This window comes from Camelus bactrianus, chromosome 13, assembly GCF_048773025.1.
Source record: "Camelus bactrianus isolate YW-2024 breed Bactrian camel chromosome 13, ASM4877302v1, whole genome shotgun sequence".
Taxonomy (NCBI): domain Eukaryota; kingdom Metazoa; phylum Chordata; class Mammalia; order Artiodactyla; family Camelidae; genus Camelus; species Camelus bactrianus.
The window spans coordinates 27071252-27089836 of NC_133551.1; the positions used below are offsets into that span (position 1 = coordinate 27071252).

The 18585-nt window shown below is 32.8% G+C and overlaps 1 protein-coding gene across 3 annotated transcripts in view; it reads left to right on the top strand.

Annotated features, from left to right (window-relative positions):
• ANKRD13C (ankyrin repeat domain 13C) overlaps positions 1 to 18585 on the top strand; it is a 79208-nt gene that overhangs the window by 10707 nt on the left and 49916 nt on the right. For all 3 annotated transcript variants that reach the window (XM_045522871.2, XM_045522870.2, XM_010963415.3), the window contains exon 2: positions 13331 to 13372. In XM_045522871.2, the coding sequence (XP_045378827.1) occupies positions 13331 to 13372 (42 nt within the window). The remainder of the gene's footprint in view (positions 1 to 13330; positions 13373 to 18585) is intronic.

Sequence of the window (18585 nt, forward strand, 5' to 3'; positions counted from 1 at the left end):
GTAAAAGTAAAATTTCCCTCCTGTTCATCTTTACCCACCCAGTTATCCTCTTTGGCAGCAACTAGTGTTACCAGTTCTTTGTTTTCTTTTTCTGTTATCATTTAGACCATGGTACTTTTTTTTTTTTTCCCCTTGAAAGATAGAGAAGTGAAGAAAGAGAGCTATTACTACCTTTTCTACTGTTAGGACAGAAAAGGATATTAAGAAATTTACATGTTTGATTTTAAATGTCTTTCTCTTTTTTTTATTGTCAAATTTATATCTCCAGACTAGACTTCTTAGAGTTCCAGATTTTGTAATTATCTCCACTTGGGAATCTTAGAGATATTTCAGAATTTACTTGTCCAAAATGGAGTTGTCATTTTCCACTTCCCACCTGGCCATCCAGTAAATCACATCATTAACTATCCAGTTCTCAAGCCTCAGTCATTGGGATCATTCTTTATCTCACCCCCCCCACCCCCTTTACCCATACACATCTAATTGACAGATTCTTTTGAATCAGTCTACTTTGTCCACTGCTACTGTTGCCGATAGATGCAACCAGTGTTCCAGGTTCTTGTCCCATCCCAGAAAGAATTCAGAGACAAGACTTAGATGTTAAAAAGGTAAAGTGAGGATTTATTAAAGGATGGATAGTACACTCTCAGGGGAGAGCAGGCAGGCTCAGGTGAGCGGCTGCCCTGAGTTTCTTCGGCAAGTTAGCTACATAGGGTGTGAAAATGAGTGGGCAGAATATTCATTGGGGAGGCAAAGGTTTGGGGTCGTATTCCCTGATTATCATCCCAACTCCACCTTCCCAAAGGGAGGAGGGATTTTTGTCCTTGTTTAGTCTGGATGGTAAGTGTCATGGCGTCAGTGCATGATGGGTACTTCTGATCTGCAAGGCTAATTTTATTGAAATGAGGGCGTAATGAGTAAAAGGTTACATTCGGACACTGGAAATTCCTGCCTTTTCTGACCTTTCTTTGTTGGTCTCCAGGCCAAAAGGTGTGGCTCCTTAACAGCCCAAAGATTCCAGCTTTTCTTTCTCTGCCCAGGGATCCCTGCTGCTCACATGATGTGTGGTTTCCTGCATTTGGCCTGTGCCCCTCCTTTCTGCCCAATTCCTGCCGTTTGGTCTGTGTCCCCCTTTCTCTGTTCATATCTAGCTATCTGCCTGCTGTAACACTACCACTTTGAGATCAACCAATTTTTATTATCTTTCCCCTGGAATACTGCCCCAGACTCATAACTAGTCTCCCTATGTACCTTTCTATCCCATTCTTTGTGTGGTAGCAAGAGTGATCTTAAAATGTAATTTGTATCATTTCATATCCCTGCTCAAGATTGTTTAATGCCTTTTCCACTTAAAAAGTAAGTTCATATTTCTTACCATAGTTATAGAACCCTGCATGATCTGGCCCTTGCCTTCTCTGATATAATCTTGTACAAATCTCTCCTTTTTCCCTATGTCTGGCCATGCTTGTTTTCTTTCAGTTCCTTGAATATGCCAAGTTATTTCTGGCCTCTGCCTATAATGCTTTTCTTCTCATTTTTTGATTTTTTGGTTCCTACTTAGCTTTTAGATCTCATTTTAAACATTATCTTGTTAGATTTTCCTGACTTAAGTATCAGAAAGTATGTCTCCCTTTATTATTTTCAGTCTTAGCCTTTATTTTTTTTTAACACTTAAAATCTGTTTTGTTCTATTTTATATTTATCTTACTCTTCTTTATGAATATTAGCTCCACGAGGGCAAGAATTATTTCTGGCTTGTTAATGGTTGAATCTCTAGTGTCTAGCACTATGCTTCACACATAGTAATGTTCAGTAAATATTTATTGATTGGAAATGAATAGATTTTACTTCTAGGTGAAATGTTGGAGAAATAACAGAACCTATGAACTCTTCTAACTTTATATTAAAATACAATAATGAATCTAGAATCAAGTAAACTATATTATGAGAAATTAAGAGTAACATAATATGATTATGTATGGAAATTATATTGATAATTGACAAGTGTTCTGTCCTGGAAGCAATGTAACGTGATAACTGACAGGTGTTCTGTCTTGGAGGCAGTGTAGTGGGACATGAAACCCTTAGTGATTAGAGCATGGGTCTACAAACATTTCATTAAAGAGCAAGATAATAAATACTATAGGCTTGAAGACCATACCATTTGTTGCATGAAAGTAGCCATGAACAATTCATAAACAATCAGCATGTGACTATTCCAAGAAAACTTTATTTATGTCGTGTCCCTGAATTACACAATAAAGACATTTCTAATATAGGAAACAGATGGTAGCAGCAAGTTTGTGCCCTGCAGTAAACTTATCCCTTCCTCTTGTTTTTATTTATTGCTATCATTAGGACTTATAACAGTAGAAAAAAAGTTAAGCTTTTTCTGGTACCTTATTTTGAATAGAGAAATTCACACCAAAGAAGCAAGTGGACAAGAAAGCTTATTTTATTCCAGAGCTAGACTAACCTGGGTGATGGTTGTTAAGGAAAAAATAAGTCTGGCAAAAAGGAAGAGTTTTGCTTCTAAAATTATTGGGAGCATGGTAAGTTTTTACTGCAGTTTTAACAGCCTTACTTATCCCTCACTTCCTAATTTTTAAACAGCTTTATTCCAGTATAATTCACATAGCATACAACTAAACCATTTTAAGGTGTATAGTTAGATGGTTTTTGGTGTATTCAAAGTTGTGCAACCACACCACAATCAATTTGAGAACATTTTTATAACCTTAAAAGGAAACCGTGTATTTCTTACCTTTCATTGCTTCCTGCCCACCATTTCCCCCAGTGTAGGTTATCACTAATCTGCTTTCTGGCTCTTTAGATTTTATTATTCTCAACATTTCATATAAGTGGAGAACACAACATGTCGTCTTTCATTTAGCACATTATTTTTAAGGTTCATTCATGTTGTATGTAGCATGTATCAGTGTTTCATTCCTTTTTATTGCTGATTAATATTACATTGTATGGATATATCACCTTTACACGTTCATCAGTTAGTGGACGTTTGAATTGTTTCTACTTTTTGGCTATTATGAGTAATGCAGCTATGAATACTTGTATATAATTTTTATGTGGACATGTTTTCATTTTCGTGGGTGTATACCTTTTGCTGGGTCTTGTGGTAAATCTTTGTTTACCATTTTGAGGAATTGCCAAAGCACTTTCCAAAGTGGCTGCACTGTTTACTTGTCCAGCAGTGATGTTTGAGGATTTCAGTTTCTCCTCCTTGCCAGCACTTGTTATTACTTCTCTTTGATTACAGCCATCCTAGTGAGTACAAAGTTGTATCTCATTGTGGTTTTGATTTGTGTTTCCTTGATATTTACTGATTTTGAGCATCTTTTCATGGGCTTTGTGGCCATTTGTATATCTGTGGAGAAATGGTATTCATATTTTCCCATTTTTAAATTGGGTTGCCTTTTTATTATTTAGTTATGAGTTCTCTATATATTCTGGATGTAAGACCCTTATAAGATACATGATTTGTAAAATACTTTCTTCCTCTGTGGATTGTCTTTTCACTTTTCTTGATGGCATCCTTTACAGCTCAAAACATTTTAATTTTGGCAAAATCCAATTATTTTTTATTGCTGTGCTATTGATGTAACCGAGAAGCCATTAACTAATCCAAGGTTACAAAGATTTATTCGCCTCCCCTCCTTTTCCTTTAAAGAGTTTTATGGTTTTAACGCTTATATTTAGGTCTGTGATCTATTTTGAATTAGTTTTTGTGTATGGCACGATTGATTCATTGATTTATACTTCTGTCATTGTGCAAGTATATACTGTATTGATTACTGTGGTTTTTGTAGTAAGTTTTGAAATTGGAAAGTATGAGTCCTCCAACTTTGTTGTTTTTTTAAAGATTATTTTGGATATTCTGGGTCCCTTGAATTCTTATATGACTTTCAGGATCAGCTTGTCAATTTGTGCCAAAAAGCCAGTTAGGTTTTGATGCAGAGTGCTTTGAATTTATTGGGGAGTAATATTGTCTTAATAATATTTAATCCATGAACTTGGAATGTCTTTCCTTTTGTTTAGGTATTATTTTTTGATAATATTTTATGGTTTTGGGGTTGTAAGTCTTGCATCTTTGATTTCCATGAAGAAACTCCTCAATCTCTCAGCCATTTGATTTCTTTGTATTATTTAAAGTATTAGAATAGAGTCTTACAGTAAATTGCTTACATATCAGCTTTTTCTTTTATCTTCAGAGTTTAAAGGGGATTTCTGCTATTCATTCTCTTGAATGAACTGAGAGGAAAGTAACGATAATATGCTTGTCCTTTCCCATACTAGATCTGAATAAATCATTCCAGGATGGATGAGCAGAAAACAAAAAGTCCATTTGAGGATCTTTGAAATAAAAGAAGCATTGTTATAAGTATCCTGAAGATACTGTTAAGAATACTGTAAGAAAAGTTTAGAAAGTAATTATTTTGTTGTTTAGTAACATATAAAGCAATTTGTTTCTCTAAAATTGTTATATGATGATATGAAGAAAATAGGCCAAATTAAGAAAACACTGGAAATTTTAAAAAATGTAGTCACTTCATGAAAAATATCTAAATTAAATAAGTAAATAAAGTCTTGACAGTATAGAAAATTGAATGAGTGATGTACAAAATTAATTTGAAAGCAAAGACTGTAGTGGAAAAGGAGACAAAAGAATGGAGGTTATAGATACGTAGTATACCTGTCTAGATTTTATTTTATGAATAATATGTATTTCCAGAGAATAAAACAGAAAAAAATGGATCAGAGGCCATACCCAAAGATATTAAGAAGAAAACATTTTTGATCTAAAATTAGTTATTATTCTGAAGTTAGAGACAGCTCATAATGTGTTCCAGGGAAAATGAATAAAGAGATTCTGCATATCTTGGTGATATTTTAAAATGTAATGAAGCAGCCTACACACAAGTGAAAAGCACAGATTACTATTGAACTAAAATGGGTATCAGTTTGGCCTCAGACCTCTCCAATGGTAGAACATACTTGATATACCATCTTCAACTGTAGAATTCTTTCTAGCCAACTATTCATTTTCGAAAGTAATAGTAACATTATAGAAAATAGGCCAACCACCATGATATTCTTGAAAAATATTATTCAAAATATTATCCCAGATTGTAAGAGAGAAATTTAAATGACTAATCCAAGAAAGGATTTGTGCCAGAAAAGGGCTGATAATGAACATTAAAACCAGTTAAATATACCATAGATCAGTCTACTAATCATAGCAAATGTGGTTATAATCTTGAGAGACGTTCCCCCCAAAAGCCCCTTTGCTTCACATTTTGGAAGACGTGTATCTATAATGGGTAAGAAAAAGATTTATAATCATTGGGTAAATTAGTGAAACAAAAATGTGTATAAAGGAGAAATAAAAGTACTGACCTCTTTACAGTCGCATCAAAAACAGTAAAATACCTAGGAATAAAGCTGCCTAAGGAAGTGAAAGACCTGTACTGAGAAGACTGTAAGACACTGATGAAAGAAACTGAAGATGACGCAGCCATAAAAAATGAAATTTTGCCATTTGTTAAAACATGGATGGATTTGGAGGGTATTACACTAAGTGAAATAAGTCAGGCAAAGTCAGAATCTGTACGATATCACTTATATGTGGAATTGAAAAAATAAAGCAGACTAATGAATATAATGAAAAAGAAACTGACTCACAGATATAAGAGAACAAAGTAGTAGTTACCAGTGAGGAGAGGGAAGGTGGGGCAAGAAAGGGTTAGGGGATTAAGAGGTAAACTACTATGTATAAAATAAATAAGCTGTAAGGATATAAAGTACAATACAGGGAATATAGCCAATATTTTATAACTATAAATGGAATATAACCCTTAAAATTATGAATTACTATGTTGTACATCTGAAACATATAATATTGTACATCAAATATACTTCAATAAAAATGTACTGACCTCTATTTTTGTAAACGTAGAAGAGTGAAAAATGGAAATTTGATTGAGTCAGTGGTAAAGAAAAAGCTGTGAATGGCAAGATTCATTGCTAATAAAATTGAATTTGAGGTAAAATTGGTTTAAAAGTGCTAAGAGTATATTTTGATAAGTTATGATCATTAGTACTCAAATTTTTTTTGCATATTTATGCACTAATAGTACCAAAAAATAGAAAACAAAGTGTTACAAAGATGGAGAAAAGTTAACAAAATCAAAATAGAATTTCTGCCTCTTGTAATGATGAGCTAGGTAATTAGGACTAGTCTTTTTTAGAAGCAAGTAAGAACAAAATACTCTACTTTAAGGATATTGGTGATCCAACAAGATAGGACGGAATTACTGGGCCAACATCTGGCAGAAGATGGAAATCTAAAGATGTTGGCCTAGCATCGTATGTTTATTTTTCCTTCAGTAGCTTTTTTTGTGAATCTAGACGAAGTGATTAAGAGGCTGAGTGGTACTTTTGACAACCTCACTGAACTAAGAGGACAAAAAGATAGAGGTGAGGGCCTGCCAGGTGTGGGATATCTCTTAAACACACTGCTCTTTGGAATGGAAACTTGAAGAGCTGCACCTTAGGAATAAGGGTCAACTGCAGGTAAATCAGCTCTGATACAGGCTGAAGCATAGCTCTGAGTCATTTGTGAGGGCCAGAAAAAAGTGTCAATCCCTGCATTCATTGATCTAGTCTAGTACTCCCAGCTATGTGTCAGAAGCAAATGAAAGTATCTACAGGATTTGTTTCTTTAGTTTCAAAAGTTTTACACAGAGGGTTAATTAAATATGTCAAGCATATAGTTAAAGATGACCAGCATTATAGGGAAACTGGACAACATGAATGGAACCACAGAGAAACAAATAAGAAAAACAGACCCATCAGAGGTTCATTTATTGTAATTATTATTAGAGACTTTAAATAACAATATTTATTATGTTCTTGGGGGATAAGAGACAAGGTTGAATATTGAAGTGGAGAACTGGAAACTGTAAAAATTGAAATTATATGTTTGGAAAAGAACTAAATAGAAATTCCTAAGTGGAAAAATATAACTCAATTAAAAACTAAATAAATTGGCTTAATAAAAGTTTACACCCTGAGAAAGGCAGAATTTATGATCTTGGAAATAGGTCAAAAGAAAATATCTACAGTGAAAAATGGAAAGGGAAAGAAATTTTTTAAAAATTAGGGTAAGAGAAATTTTACATTAATTGAACCCCAGGAAAGAAGAGAGAGAATGGAGCTAAAGGAACATTTGAAGAGATAATTGCTGAGAATTATCAAAAATTGATGAAAGACACCAATTCAGAGATTTAAGAACTCCAACCCAAGCGGATTAAAAAGAGGATTCCATGTTGGAATGAAATGGCTGGGGGAAAAAAAAACTTCTGAGTTAACGTTACTTCCAAAAGAGCAATAGAAATTCCTATAGCTGACTTCTCAACAAACAGGAAACCGTAAGACCACACAGAATACTGAAGAAAATAACAGCCGATCAAGAATTATATACCCAGTACAATATCCTTCAACACTGAAGTCGAATACACATTTACAAACGAAAACTAAAGGAGATACTGAAGGATGTGTTTCAGAAGAAGGATGATTCTGATGGAAGGTTAGACAGGTAGGAAGGAATGAAGAGCAACAAAAATGGTAATTAAACCTGAATGGATATTGATTCTATAAGGTAAAAATAAAAACTCATGGGGCTAGATAACATCTGGATGAAGGGAATGAAGTTAGTGTTCTAAAGATGCTGACTTGCTCTCAAGAAGAGATGTGCCATTTAACATTTGACTTTGATAAAGGATGCATGTTGTAAACTTTAGAGCTATGCTGACTGATAGAAATACAATGCAAGTTACATTTATAATTAAATTTTCGAATAGCCACATAAAATAAAAAGTAGCTGAAATTGATTTTTAATACTATATTTAACTCAAAGTATCCAAACATTATTTTAATAACATCATGACCAATATAAAACATCATTGAGATCTTTTACATCCTTGTTTTTCATACTAAGTCTTTAAAAATCCCAATTTATGGCACATCTCATTTCAGACTAGCCACATTCCAGATGATCAGTAACTGCATGTAACTTCTATATGGGACAGTGCATCTCTAGAATAACTACTAAAAGAATAGTAAAATAAAAAAAAAATATATATATATATATATACTTTCCACCCACAGATAAAAAAAAATGGAATAATGAAAATAATCAATCTAGAAGAAGGTAAGACAGATGAGAAAAAGGAACACGGAACTGGAAGGACAAATAGAAACTGGATAGTAGATTTAAACCCCAATATATCAGTAAGTAGTATAATATATGAAATTGAATTAAATGCTCCAGTTAAAAGACAGATGCTTTCTTACTGTATGAAAAAATACCTAACCACATGCAGTTGGAAACACATCTGAACTCTAATATGTAAAAGCTGAAAGTGAAAGGATTGAAATATATTTCATATAAATATCAATCCAAAAAACTTGATATAGTTGTATTAACATCCTAGTAGATTTTAAAGCAGGAAACATCTGAGATGAGAGGTACTTTAAAATGAAAAATCGTTCAATGAACCAAGAAAATATAAAGGTTTGATTTGTACTTAATTACATAGCTTATAACTATATCAAGCAAAAATTGCTAGAACTATAAGAAGACATAGAATCCCCCCAATAGTGGGAAATCTTAACATTTCTCTTTATTTTTACCAACAAGTTCACACACACACACACAAAACCCAGGAAGGATATGAAAGACATGCACAACACAGACTAGATCTAGTAGGTTTAAATGAAATGGTGCACCCAACAACTGCAGGATACATGTTCTATTCAAGGATGCAGAAAGCATTTACAAAAATTGATCAGACTTGACCTTGAAGTATGTCTCAACATTTTCAGAGGACTGAAATTATACTGAGCCTATTCTCTGATCACAGTGCAATTAATCTAGAAATTATAAATAAAAAATAAAGATATATTAGGAAAAAGTGAAAAATCAAGCATCTAAGAATTCAAGAAGAAAAAGGAGAAACTAATTTGCTTAATTTCCCAGTTTGAGTCTATTTTACTCAAATAGCATAGAAGAAAAATAATAAAAGAGTGAGAATTATCAAATAAGAAAAACAGACATTAAGTAGCAATGTGCCAAAACTGTGCCAAAACTTTAAAAAGGTGCATATAATTAATAAGCTTCAGACTGATAAAAAAGAAAATACAAGTAACAAATGTGAATGAAAAATGGGTCATCTGCATAAATTCTGATGTCATTAATCAATTATAAAAGGATATTGTCAACAAACTGTATGCCAGTTAAGTGACAATTTAGAAGACATGGAAAGAATCTTAGAAAATTTTAATTTCTTAAAATGAGCTCAAAAAGAAATTAGAGAACACAAGTACTCTTGTCATTATTAAAGGCAATGAATCCATAATAAAAATGTTCACTCAAAGGAAATTAGGGCTAGATGGTTTTACAAGTGTATTCTTATAAACATTAAGGAAAAATAACACCCAAACCTTTACAGTTACATTACCTAATATGGAAACTGAGTTTGCAACCCTTGCCTAAGGTAATGCCTGTTGCATTTTCATGATGAAGTTTCTGTAACTATTGATATTAGTAAGATCTGTTGCTGTATATTCAGAGCTTTTTCTCACGCCTTCATTTACAAACGCTTATTACTGTCTTTCGAATGTCAGACGTGTATGGGAAGCATTTCATATAAGTAAATGGACAAAATATGTATCTTGTTATCCTGAGGTTAACATCTAATGAAGGAGACAGATGTTTACACATTTACAAATTGAAAGTACAATTTAGTGTTGTGAAAAGTGCTGTAATAAAAAGATAGGTAAAGAGGGCTTTGGGAACAGCAGAGGGACACCTGATTGCCTAGAGAAGACTTCACTGAGGAGGTGATGTTTGAGATAAGTCCTAAAAGGTAATTTTTAGTTTACCAGGCAGATGGGGAATATTTAGGAAGGATTAACAAAATATGTGTAAAATATTGAGAATCTGGCTAATTGGATAATTTATTGTATGCAGTTTAGATGAAATACAAGGTAAGGAAGTAAACAGGAGAAAAAAGGAAGGTAAGGACTTATTATCAAAAACCTTTTATGCCATGTTAAAGATAAATATGGAGTACTTTTCAGTCTTTTAAGTGAAACTATAACATGGTCAAGTTTTTGTTTTAAAATTATTATTCTGATATAGAGAGGAGATTGCAATGGGGCAAAACTGGAGGCAGGGAGACTGTTAAGAGGGTCGTTGCAAAAGATACTCAGGTAAGATGATGAGAGCTTAAACTGGAAGAGAGGCAGTGGGAATTAAGAATGATAGTCCAAAGTAAAGGCTTTGGTTTTGGTATAGTTAATGTTGAACTTTTGTTTCTGGTACTAATTTATTAACCCTTTTTTGTTTACTTTTTATGACTACTTTTTAGTTTTGATAAATTGTCATAGAATGTGGTTGCAAACTTATGTAATTATTTCAATATTTAGAAAAGGTGGAAGATGATCTTATTCTAGACCAGTCAAATTGGAAATTGATACTTATACATGTGGATTTTTTTTTTTCTGGCACTGATCAGAAACAAAATAAATGTTTAGAATAACAAGGGGCTGTTTTTAGTAAATTGGAAAATGTGTATTTTCTACAGATCCACCTAGGCTTTAGCATTTTGGGACAGAAGAAATCGCTTTCCTTTGCAGTATACTGTATTCTTTTTTGGGGGGTGTGTAATTGGCATACATTATATTAATTTTAGGTGTATAACATAATGAGTTGATACTTACATATAGTGAAATGATCACCACAAGTCTAGTTAACATCCGTTACCATACATAGTTCAAAATATTTTTTTCTTGTGATAAGAACTTTTAAGATCTACTCTTAGCAACTTTCAAATTTGCAATATAATATTACTAATATTACTAACTATAGTTGCCATGCCATACATTGCATTCCCATGACTTATTTATTTTTTAATGGGAAGTTTGTACCTTTTGATTTCCTTCACTCCTTTTGCCTACACCCTGCTCTCCATCACTGGCAACCACCAGTCTGTTATTAGTATATATAAATATAAATATAAATATAAATATAAATATATATACATATATATTTAAAAGAGTCTACATATAAGTGACATCATACTGTTTTGATTGCTTTAGCTTTGTAATATAGTTTGAAGTCAGGAAGCGTTATGCCTCCAAGTTTATTGTTCTTTATCAAGACTGCTTTGGCTATTCAGGATCTTACAGGTGTATTTCTTTTACCATGAAGTAAAGACTTTTGCTGAAGACTTTGAAGACACTGAAAAATTTCAGTGACCCACAGATAGTTTCTCATATGGTATCAGTGAATGATTTATCTTTAAACTTTTTCTCAAGCATTTTCATTTAGTGTTTGAGCTGAACATGATGTTAGTTTTTAGTAGAAAAATTATGCCTTACTAAAAGTTCCTTATACAGAAAATTGAGAGTCCCTAACCTTACAGATTTTTTTTGACAATAGAAAAATCACTGACATAATTTTGTTGTTTTTTAGAGTTTTTCTTTAGTGTTTTTATGAAATAGGTATATGATTTCAACATGAGAAGAGAGAAAAATCAGTTTTACTAACTTCATATATGAAAATATCTGTAGTGAAAAACTTTTCTTCACTGCATATTCCATATTGAATTAGCAATCAACAATGTTTAGATACAAATTTTTTTCATTTGCCTTGTCATTTTTAATTCTTACCCATGTAAATTTTTAAAAATAATGTAGCATTATGAAAAGATAACTAGTTTACTAAAAGGTGTGAAATTTTGGGGGGATTGAATTTTGTCTTTTTGAAAAATAGTTTATATTGATAACTTGGCAACTATTGAAGCTTACTTGAATAGTATTGTGAGCAAAACTTCTTTTCTGGGGTCATACTTCAAATGCACATATGGTTATTAACAACCTGTATTATAGTGGTTTCCATATCTCTATTAGGTTGAAGTCTGAGGAATGAAAACTGGAATGTATATTGCCTAATCACTAATGGAAATTTGTACTTCAGGTTTTTATTTCTGAAAAACATACTGTAAATTGTGCCCCTAAGTTGTCTTTTGTTTTGTTTTGTTTTAAGACCAAGAAATTTACTTTAATCTAGGCTTTAAAAAATTACTTACAGAGAAAATTTAAATTTAGTGAATTTATTTATGTCTCCTAAATCTTGCACAAAATACTATCTTGTAGATCATATACTACCTTGTAGATCATATACAAGTTTCTTAGAAAAAGTAATAAAAACTTGTTTTATCCTGTGTATGATTTCTTTATAAATGTATAGATAGCTCTTTTTATTGGCAAAAATTGTTCATTTGGTAAAAATGTAGTATCTGAAAATTAGTATACATACATTTTATTCGGTAGCTTTATTTTCAAATATTACTGTAAGCTTGCTTTATTTTATAATCAAGAGGTTTTTAGGCTATAAGTGTAACTTGGGGTATCATTTTGAAATTAGATTACCATTCTATAATATCAATTATAAGATATAGTTCAAACTCTAGAGCATAACCTACAAGTCCTCGTTAATTTATCTTTGCTCAACTTTCCAATTTCCTTATTGACTTTCTCCTTTAAGCTCTTTACCCCTAACCATAAACATTGTGTTTTATTTTGTTTTGTTTCCCAAATATAGGCTGTTTTTGCATTTGCATGTAATTTGGGGGAACTTTTTTTTGACATGGAATTCTGATCAGGGTTGCTTTGTTTACCTACAAATTTTTAACCCATTCTTCAAGACTCATTTTGGTGTAGTCTAGCTTCAATGTTTAACTCTTTCTGCATAGGCAAAACTAGGTGCTCTGCCCTGTATTCCATTATCATATTATACTCCCTTCTATTCTAGTAAATAATAGCAATTATTTATTTTCATATCAATCTCTAACAAGATGTCTGAACAACTTGAGGACTGGGATTGGATCTTATTTATATTCATCAGCAAGGTGGAGTATATAATAGATGTTTAAACTGTGTTCTGAATGAACAAAGAATGATGTAATAGAGAAGTTAGCAGAAAAGGAATCTGTGAAATGTGGAGAAGAAATCCCAAAAGCAAAATGGATATCTTTTATGAGGGGTAGATGGGAGAGAAGTAAGGACACATTGTGTTTAGAAACCATGGGATCCTCTGACTTTGACTTTGCCACATAAGCAAGATCATTTTGTCGTCACATTATTTTTGTTTAAAGCTTGTCAGTGAAATTTTTGAAGTAGCTTGAAACACTTAAATAATTTTTCTGATGATTTTACACTAATTTATGTATTTTTTTTATTTTAGGAAATACTCCTTTACATCTTGCTGTGATGTTAGGAAATAAAGGTTAGTAAATATTTTATTTTTTATGTTTAACTTCACTCATGTGCAGTCAGTTTTAAAATTTAAGATGATTTTTGTCTTTTGAATTTTAAAAAATTAACCTGATTATTCGATGTGCCAATTGAGTTTAAGATTCAGTATATTAAAAATTACAAATACTTTCTCATCTTCCATAGCACTCTTTTCAGAGAGTTAGTGGAAATCTAATACTAACCTTTATGCCTTTTGAAACTTTTTAGTTGGTTATTTTATCAAGCAAGTATTTATAATTTCAGGAGATTCTTAATTCTGAATATTAAGTTTGATTGATTATTATAATAAACTTAATATTCAAATAATTTTATAAGATTCTTTAATATGGACAGTTTTGTATATCTAAACTCATATTTGTAGCCTTTTTTATAGTAGATGGTTATAAAAACTTAGTACTTGTTTATTCTTCAAAAAAACACACAACTCATAGACAGGTGATTTAAAAGATCTACTCTTTAAGATTATTCCTAGATGCAACAAGTATTAGTTATCTGAATTCCCAGTAATCCTGGAAAGTGAGGATTCCAGATAGCTGATTGGCAACCCTTTGAATGCTAGATTTTTAAATTCTGGATGTGTTCGATAAAAATCTTTGGAAAACATATACTTTTGAATTCTTTTATTTGTTTGTTTGTTTAGGGGGAGATAATTGGGTTATTATTTTTTTAAACTTTTTTTTATTGTGTTATAGTCATTTTATAATATTGTGTCAAATTCCAGTGTTAGAGCACAATTTTTCAGTTATACGTGAACATACGAATATTCATTGTCGCATTTTTTTTCTCTGTGAGCTACCACAAGATCTTGTATATATTTCCCTGTGCTATACAGTATAATCTTGTTTATCTATTCTACATATGCCTATCAGTATCTACAAATTTCGAACTCCCACTCTGTTTCTTCCTACCCACCTCCTCCTTGGCAACCACAAGTTTGTATTCTATGTCTATGAGTCTGTTTCTGTTTTGTATTTATGTTCTTTTTTTTTTTTTTAGATTCCACATATGAGCGATCTCATATAGTATTTTTCTTTCTCTTTCTGGCTTACTTCACTTAGAATGACATTCTTCAGGAACATCCATGTTGCTGCAAATGGTGTTGTCTGTTTTTATGGCTGAATAGTATTCCATTGTATAAATATACCACATCTTCTTTATCCAGTCATCTGTTGATGGACATTTAGGCTGTTTCCATGTCTTGGCTATTGTAAATAGTGCTGCTATGAAAATCGGGGTGCAGGTGTCTTTTTGAAGTAGGGTTCCTTCTGGATATATGCCCAGGAGCAGGATTCCTGGGTCATATGGTAAGTCTATTCCTAGTCTTTTGAGGAATCTCCATACTGTTTTCCACAGTGGCTGCACCAAACTACATTCCCACCAGCAGTGTAGGAGGGTTCCCTTTTCTCCACAGCCTCTCCAGCATTTGTCATTTGTGGACTTTTGAATGCTGGCCATTCTGACTGGTGTGAGGTGATACCTCATTGTAGTTTTGATTTGCATTTCTCTGATAGTTGGTGATATTGAGCATTTTTTCATGTGCTTTTTGATCATTTGTATTTCTTCCTCGGAGAATTGCTTTTTTAGGTCTTCTGCCCATTTTTGGATTGGGTTGTTTGTTTCTTTCTTGTTAAGTCGTATGAGCTGCCTACATATTATTTGTTGGTTTCATTTGCAAAAATATTCTCCCATTCCATAGTTTGTCGTTTTGTTTTGCTTATGGTTTCCTTTCCTGTGCAGAAGCTTATAAGTTTCATTAGGTCCCATTTGTTTATTCTTGCTTTTCTTTCTATTGCTTGAGTAGACTGCACTAGGAGAACATTTCTGAGATGTATGTCAGATAATGTTTTGCCTATATTTTCTTCTAGGAGGTTTATTGTAACTTGTCTCATGTTTAAGTCTTTGATCCATTTTGAGTTTATTTTTGTGTATGGTGTAAGGGAGTGTTCTAGCTTCATTGATTTACGTGCTGCTGTCCAGTTTTCCCAACACCATTTGCTGAAGAGACTGTCTTTATTCCATTGTATATTCTTGCCTCCTTTGTCGAAGATTAGTTGAGCAGCAGTTTGTGGGTTCATTTCTGGGCTCTCTGTTCTTTTCCATTGGTCCATATGTCTGTTTTTGTACCAATACCACGCTGTTTTGATTACTGTAGTCTATTGTCTGAAGTCTGGGACAGTTATTCCTCCAGCCTCTTTCTTTCTCTTCAGTAATGCTTTGGCAATTCTAGGTCATTTGTGTTTCCATATATATTTTATTATGATTTGTACTAGTTCTGTGAAATATGTCCTGGGTAATTTGATAGGGATTGCATTAAATCTGTAGATTGCCTTGGGCAGTATGACCGTTTTTACAATATTGATTCTTTCAATCCAGGAGCATGGGATATCTTTCCATTTTTTTAAGTCTTCTTTAACTTCCTTCATCAATGGTTTATAGTTTTCCGTGTATAAGTCTTTCACCTCCTTGGTTAGATTTATTCCTAGGTATTTTATTACTTTGGGAGGTATTTTATTACTTTGGGTGCTATTTTAAAGGGGATTGTTTTCTTTACTTTCTTTTTCTGTTGATTCATCATTAGTGTAAAGAAATGCAACTGATGTTTGAACATTAATCTTGTAACCTTATTTACTTATTTTTAATGGAGGTGCTGGGGATTGAACCCAGGACCTCGTGCTTGCTAGGCATGCATTCTACCACTGAGCTATACCCTCCCCCATGAATTCTTAAACAGGTTAATTTTTGTTAACACTTTTCTTTCTGATGATATAGAAAGTATCATTATTAACATCTGTTATTGTTGTATAGTGTAATATAGCTGTTGTAATATAGTAATATAGCTGTTGCTGTAAACATTTGATCTGAATGTATGCTGATCTGAAGGGTGTTACTAGAACTTACTTTGTTGAAAAACAAAATTCTTTTGCTAGCTTGGTTTTTAAATTCATATGCTTAAGTGAAACACATGATTTGTAGGAAATTTTATTTTGACTTTAATACTGTATAAATTGGGGACTCAAATCTTTATTTAGTTATGCTTTTTTTTTTTTCCTTCTTACAAGGAACAGATAGACTCATTCAAGTAACTTCTAAGTAAAGAGAGATCATTAAGAGGCTACATGTTACAGAAATTTAAGATATGGGGACTAACTCTATCTCCAGAAAAGCAGCAACCAAGACAATTTGGGAGATCAGCCTCCTCCCTTCCTTTCTCTTCTCCCTTCCCTTCTTCCCCTCCTTCCCTCCCTCTCTCCCTTCTTCCCTCCCTCACCCTCTCCTTTCCTCCCTTCCTTCTTTCCTTCCTTCCTCCCCCTCTCCATTCCTCCCTCTCTCCCTTTCTCCACCAAACTTCCTCCTCCCTTCCCATCATCTCTCTCTCTCTCTCTCTCTCGTGGTGTGTCTGCTGTTCTTTCTATGTGTGTAATAATCTCCCTTTTCTTGATTGATTTTTCTCTGTTTGCTGAAATTGAGCATATCCCAAAATAACTGTTCTAGGATCCAAAGTCTTCCTGACTTTCTGATTTCACTGTTCACCAAGTAGTTCAGTTTCTTAGGTTCCTGAATTTTTGAACAAAAAGTTTGATTGGTTTATTTCATCTCAGGCCAAGTCACAGTGGATGATTGACAGTCTCATGAATTGTTTTTAGGATATGTATTTACTCTTGTGAAACTAGCTTTGCTATGCTTTGAGGTGAGAGTTGGGGGTAGAAGAGGAAATCAGGAATACAAGAGGAGGAATATGTAGTTTAGCAGGAATATGGGCAGGTCAGGCCATGGTAGTCATCTCTGGTGTTGCTACATTGGTGAAAATATGTCAGGTGCAGTTGGCTAAATCTGACCAATAAAAAGTTTTGCTTTCTTTCAAAGAACATTGATCAGAAATTTAGAAAATAACTGAAATGTATTCCTCATTTACAATATACAAGGTGCTTTTTTTTTATTGCTGTATGTGTACTCATTTAAAGCAACAAACATGTAAGGAAGATACTATTATTATCCCCATTTTACAGATGAAATATGTAGTGGAAGGTAAAACATCTACCTTATGCTTAATTCTGTAGATCAGTTTTACATCATACTCTATTCTCTTTTATTTTAGAGATATAGTATACCGTTAGTGATTTCATTGTTGAAGGGCACTTTCTGTTTGTATACTTGTTTGTAAAAACAGTAAAAATCCCAGGGCATTCAAATATTTGTTGATTGAATTAAAGAGCTATCCTATGACTTGTACACTTTTATTTATTTACTTCTGTTCTCTCACTCATGTTAACCTACTGAATAACCTTGTTTTTCACCATTGAAATCTGAATTTCTGGGTCCATTGACCATGTTGGTCATGTTGACTGGGGAGTTTTTCCAACTATGGCTTTGAGTTGAAATGGAGAAGAACATTATGCTTAAGATTTCAGGAATCTTTGGGAGATGGAATAGAAAAACTAATCTTTAATTCTTATCCTTATGGTTAGGTATCAGAGAAGGGTTCTTCAGACCAATTGCTGCAACTTTTAATATATTCTCAGTCTTTTTTGAATCTGCAGTTTTTCTTTTTCTTTTTTTTTTTTTTCTGAAATAGCTTTAGGATTAGTATGATTTTTCACTTTCATAAGGATCTCTCTGGATATTCTGTTTTGTTCCCAACTGTCCTATTTATTTTATTGACTCTTTATATTTTATCACCCTTATAGCTCTTGTGCACTTATATGTGATTTCTGTTCATCGGAATTTCTTTTTGTTCAGAATTCTCAAGTCCTGACTTCTTTGTGGCACATTTATACACTCTTTAAGCCTTAGTGTCTGGTTGTTAACTACCTTTTTTTTTTCTTATTCATTGTTAAAATTACTGAGAGGAGACATTTGATTGATCCAGTTTTTTTTTTTTAAATGTGTGAGAATATATCATAGGTCATTGGCATATCTGTGGTTATCTGACTTTTTGTTAGTTGCTCATTTTGTCAGTTGAGTTGTGACTTGTGAGTGAAGGGCCTGTGGCAGGGTCTGTAGAATATCAGAAAACGTAGTTGACATTTCTAGCATATATATAAATCATACCAATCCTGTATCTTAGTTTACACAGTTGAGATATTGCATTAGATACTGTTGTGCATCTTCCTTTTTAATATTTTTAAATTAAATTTTTTTCTTTAATGATTTTTAGGATATTATTACATACTTATTGAAACAACT